We start from the raw sequence: 4,805 nt of genomic DNA on the forward strand, positions 1-4,805 counted from the left end.
TTGCTTTCCCCACATCGATAGAACCAGTTGTTTCATCATAGCAGTTATCTGATCTCCCGCATGAGGGACTTTTGTTGTTGCTATTGTTGTTTTACTTTTTTAACCACAAGTCTTGGGTATAAGCAAAAGTAGGGAATTTAAATTATGGAAAAACATCTGGCACAGAAATAGGAATTAGTACATGCAGAATTCTATGGAATAGCATTCATATTTTACTTACATTAAATATCATGGTACTCATGTTTGAGCTGGGGAAACTTCATGGTTTTTGTTAGCCTTATAATTCATACATAGAACTTTGAATCATTGGGACAATCAGGTTCAATTCCTGGATTTGCTAGACTTTTCATGTTTCCTTGTGTGAGTCATTTAATCCCTTCTTGCCTCAGCTCTCCATCTGTAAAAACAGGAAATAACCATTCCTTTTTCTGCCTTTTCTGTTCCAATACAAAGTACCCCTGCTCTGAAGAGCTTAAAAAGTATAAGCACACCACTGACTGCCCTTCAAATATCACAGCCCTCTTCGTAAAGGCCATTAATGTGATTATTGCTAGTAATTTATTTTCTCTCTACTAAAACAGGCCCTAAATCTCTGAGGATTTGATATGTTTAGACTACTGCTTCTGTGTAAAAAATAATACCCAGAAGCATGAGGGTAGTTCTCTTTATAATAATAAGTAGGTATGAGCTGAGAATAGAAGTGCAAATCAGGTGTACTCTGGCTTTGGATTACAGTGATGTGGTCTTTTAGACCACTGACAAACTAGCTTGCCACCCAACGGTTCACATTTGACCTGGTATTAAATTAACTGGACACAACAAACACCCATCAGACAGCTAAAGTCACGAAAGGCCAAGAGATGGAGTGACTTTGTAGTTGTAATTATGCAAAAGACTAGGGGTTTTTTTGCATTGATATTGTTTATTGGACCAACTGCATGGTTGGAATAAAGTTAGACTAGCTTTTGAATGCAAGACATTCTTTACCAGGTCTTTGCATTTGAAAGCTTGTCTAACTTTATTCCAACCATACAGTTGGTCCAATAAAAGATATCACTCCAAAAAAACAAATCCTTGCCTCTCACAAACGATTCTTGTCATTTAAATTATGCAGGAAAAGCTGACAACCTCTCCCCCGCATCTTCCCCCCAAAAAACCCACTAGTGGCAGAGAGAGAGAACAATGTTGGGTATGTAAATTGAGGCAACAGTACAGTTGACAAATATTTACTTCTGGGCATTCTAATTAGTGTTGCACTTCGAGACTTTTTTTCTATCCTCTCATTCTTCAGGACTTACTGTTGCCCTGTGGGGTCAGGCCAATGCTCAGGATCTCAATATTGTGCCATTAATAAGTGTTGAATTAAATATGACTTTGAATGCAGTTTCTTTTTACACACACTGATATTCTAAATAGCATTTAAATCCTTGAGTGAAGGGGAAAAACAAAAACAAAACATGTTGACATTTTATCAGATGGTTCAGAGAAGAGGGGAGAAAGAAAAAAAAAGAATAAACAAAATACACACAACCTTTAATAAATATAATTTTGCTAATCATGTGCAATTTAAAACTTTATATGAATTGCTGCCCTTGTTTCAAATATTAAAACAACTTTCCAGTCCAACTGGATGGAAGTGTTCTGGTTTGGGATCCACAGACTGATTCAATTTTTAGAGGGGTATTTCCAAGTATTTTTATTATATCTTTATGATATTCATATGTATTTAAACTGTGACAACTTAAAACAAACCAAACAAATAAATGCAAAACATATAATGAAACACAAACAGACAATACATTTTTTTTTGTAGTAATTTTTGCCACGGCTTAGATGAGGAAGATGCTGCTGGTGGTAATGAGGCCTCATAGTCTATCAGTCACCTTTGATTACACTGTGGTTTCTGCAAAAGAAAACAAACACACACAAACCTGCCAAAGAAAACTCCTTGCAGTGGCTGGTCATTCATATTTACAAATGTGCAATGCTGATGTGCAGTGGCAGTGCACACATCACTGCCATTCTTGGGGTCCTTTTCTTCTATACTGAAAAAGTAGAGCAGTTACCTACAGGAGGGTGGCCAACATAAGTCGAGGACTTTTCTGGACTTTTCCTGCCTCAACATCAGGGTAGGCACTGACCAGCCCATCGGACACATTTTCCAACAGCTCGAAGCCATTACTTTCTGCTAGCCAAGAAGGGTGGCCGGCAGGATACAGAAGACTGTTCACCCCTCTGAACACAACCTCAGTGTTTTTTCTGCCCTGTGAAGGACTGGAGCATTATTTGTTCAGTACCAACCTAGCTCAGGTCCCATCTTTTTCCAAAAACATTCAGTGCAGCTCCAGTGTCTAGGAGAGCGCTGGTGCACCCTTGATTTCCCACTGTGGCAGGAATTCTTGGTCTCCCTCCTGGATCCCTAGTGTGGGCCTCCAATTTTTCCCATGAGCCTGGGCTCTGCTCATGGGTCCTATCACGGGGGCCCCCTCAGCACTCCTCTAGAGGTGGAGCTGTGGCTGCAACCCTGTTGGAATAGGAACGTTCTAACCCCTTTTTACCAAGCTCTGCCATCCACTTAATTAACTCATGCAGTGGTCATTTGTCCCATTTCTCCTCAGGTTCCCCATGATCCATGAGGAACTTCCAGACTATCATACACGTACCATCTCCATCTGGCACTGGCCTTGGCCATGCCAGATATGAATAGCGGTCCCCATTCATTCCTGTGTACAAATTTGACTCCGATGGTCATGGATACTGATCCATACCTCCCCCCCCCACCCCATATGCCTATCTGGTTTTGGATATGCACTTTCATTTGAATAGGTAATTATGTGATCTGGTGCATGCTCTGGGATTTCCTTGGGCTGGGTGGCAGCTATCGCCCCCCCCCCCCATTTTCCGACAAGCATTCTGCATCCTGGGCACGGAGCAAAATCTCACCCAGGGTGTAATTATGCTCGCTGAGTGGTCCCATTAAACCAATTATGGATAGGTGCATTCCCTCCTGCACCTCCTGCCAAAAGCCACAGGGGTAGTTAATTGCTTTTATGTCAGGGGTTCTGTTATTTGCTCTGTTTAGGGGCAGTACAGATCCTGACAGCAAACCTAGCATCATGCACTGTATCAAGTAATCCCTTATAGTTTCCCCCAGATTTTGGTGGCTGGCCCCAAATTGTCCCTTAAAGATTTTTCTCCCTAAGCTACTCCTAATGTCTGCAATGCTCAGGGGAATTGCTTCCTTCCCAAAGCCACTATCCTGTTGAATGGCTGTCTGAAGCTCAGGAGTGGCACACAAACTCAGTAGACGATGCCACTCTGTCATGCTCGGAGACACATTCTGTACCATATTTAATGATTTCTGTAGCCGCTGGACCAAATTCTTTAAGTCTGCCTGACCCAGTGTTTTTCCCAGTGCAGCCAGATTTGATCCACTGAGGAAGACTGTGATCTGGGTGGTCTGGCTGGGGTTCCCCAGAGCATCCCTAGTGATAGATGTCAGTGTAATTACATTTACATCTGCCACAACGTTGTCTCCCTTCTTGGTCTTGGGAGTTTCTTGGGGTTGGAAAAGGTTTGTGGGATTCTCAGACTTTCCCAGTTATCCTCCCCACAAAACTCCCCTGGGTTGAAAGGAATATCTGGGTCCCAACCTTGGTCTTCATGGATCAGAGCCGCAATTTGGAAGCTGTGTTCCTGGAGTTCTTTTTTCAATCTATTAATAGTGGCAATACAGGGGCCGTGGTTCACTTCTGCACCCTTGTTGGCTGAATCCTTTTCCATAGTTTTGACTAGACTCTGCAAAGCCTCTCGGTGGGCCTTCTCCTGACCCAAGGCCTCTGATTGCTGGGTCAGGGTTCTGTTAATTTTGTGCAGGTTCTAATTTTTTGCCTCTAAATTTTGGTATAGCCCTTTTAGAGTTTCGTTGCTTATATCTAATTGATTAGGTGATCTGCAAAACTCAGGTCTTCAATTTTGGAGGCTTTTTCAAAATTTTCTCAAGTTGCAGTTTGTATTGCATGCCACAGTAGCCACATTAAGGCACTGTGCCACTTCTGGGCTGAGGGTTTTTCAGAGAGGTGATAATTTTCAAATTGCTTCTCCAGATCACCAGTGGAGAAGCCTGGGACACATACATTCTCCTTCCATGGGCTAAGCCCACCCTTCAAGATTTCCTTATGGAGGGAGAGGACATCCTTGCTCTTTACCCATGTGACCTCCTGTTTTCCCACCCCAGTCTTAGGGGTCCTGCTCTTGAACAAATTGAACATGATTTCTAACCACACAACAAACAACAACTACACAAACAATTACAAATACACAAACCTACACCCCTTCAGTACAACTGCAATGTCCTGTCCTGAAGTTGCAACACCCAACAGCAGTAATTCCAATACTGGGCCCCACTACAAGTCCAACAACAACAGAATTGGAACAGCAATGGGTCCACCTACTACAATCAGGTGCCCTTCAATAACACACACAGGGGATACACACAAGCACACTAGCTCTCTCAACTCACACTATATACTCATGCTCACTCCCACTAACACCTGCAATATGCCTGCATTCTCCACCATAAAAATGTTGCTCTGGGGGGTCAGGCCAATGCTCAGGATCTCAATATCGTGCCATTTGACAGGAGGCATGGTGCACAATTGCACATGCACACATATCACCAGTACACGCACATACACACCTTAATGATAATGACATGAAATCATACACAATACACACACATATACACACAGATTAAACATTGATTCAGGTGACTGTGTGTGTGTGTGTGTGTGTGTGTGTGTGTG

The 4,805-nt window shown here is 42.6% G+C and overlaps 1 protein-coding gene across 4 annotated transcripts in view; it reads right to left on the reverse strand.

Annotated features, from left to right (window-relative positions):
* The window catches only part of SH3GL2 (SH3 domain containing GRB2 like 2, endophilin A1), a 298,586-nt gene that overhangs the window by 100,760 nt on the left and 193,021 nt on the right, over positions 1 to 4,805 (reverse strand). The window contains exons 1-2 of one of the 4 annotated variants that reach the window (XM_019517540.1): positions 1,231 to 1,349; positions 221 to 397 (exon numbers count right to left, since the gene is read on the reverse strand). The exons of 1 other annotated variant lie outside the window; for it this stretch is intronic. In XM_019517540.1, the coding sequence (XP_019373085.1) occupies positions 221 to 241 (21 nt within the window). In that variant the 5' untranslated portion in view covers positions 242 to 397; positions 1,231 to 1,349. Of the gene's footprint in view, positions 1 to 220; positions 894 to 1,230; positions 1,350 to 4,805 lie in introns of those variants that run through there. 2 more of the 4 variants (XM_019517539.1, XM_019517538.1) reach the window with 2 other exon arrangements.

This window comes from Gavialis gangeticus, unplaced genomic scaffold (genome assembly GCF_001723915.1).
Source record: "Gavialis gangeticus isolate Ggan-Ray unplaced genomic scaffold, GavGan_comp1, whole genome shotgun sequence".
NCBI classification, from domain to species: Eukaryota; Metazoa; Chordata; order Crocodylia; family Gavialidae; genus Gavialis; species Gavialis gangeticus.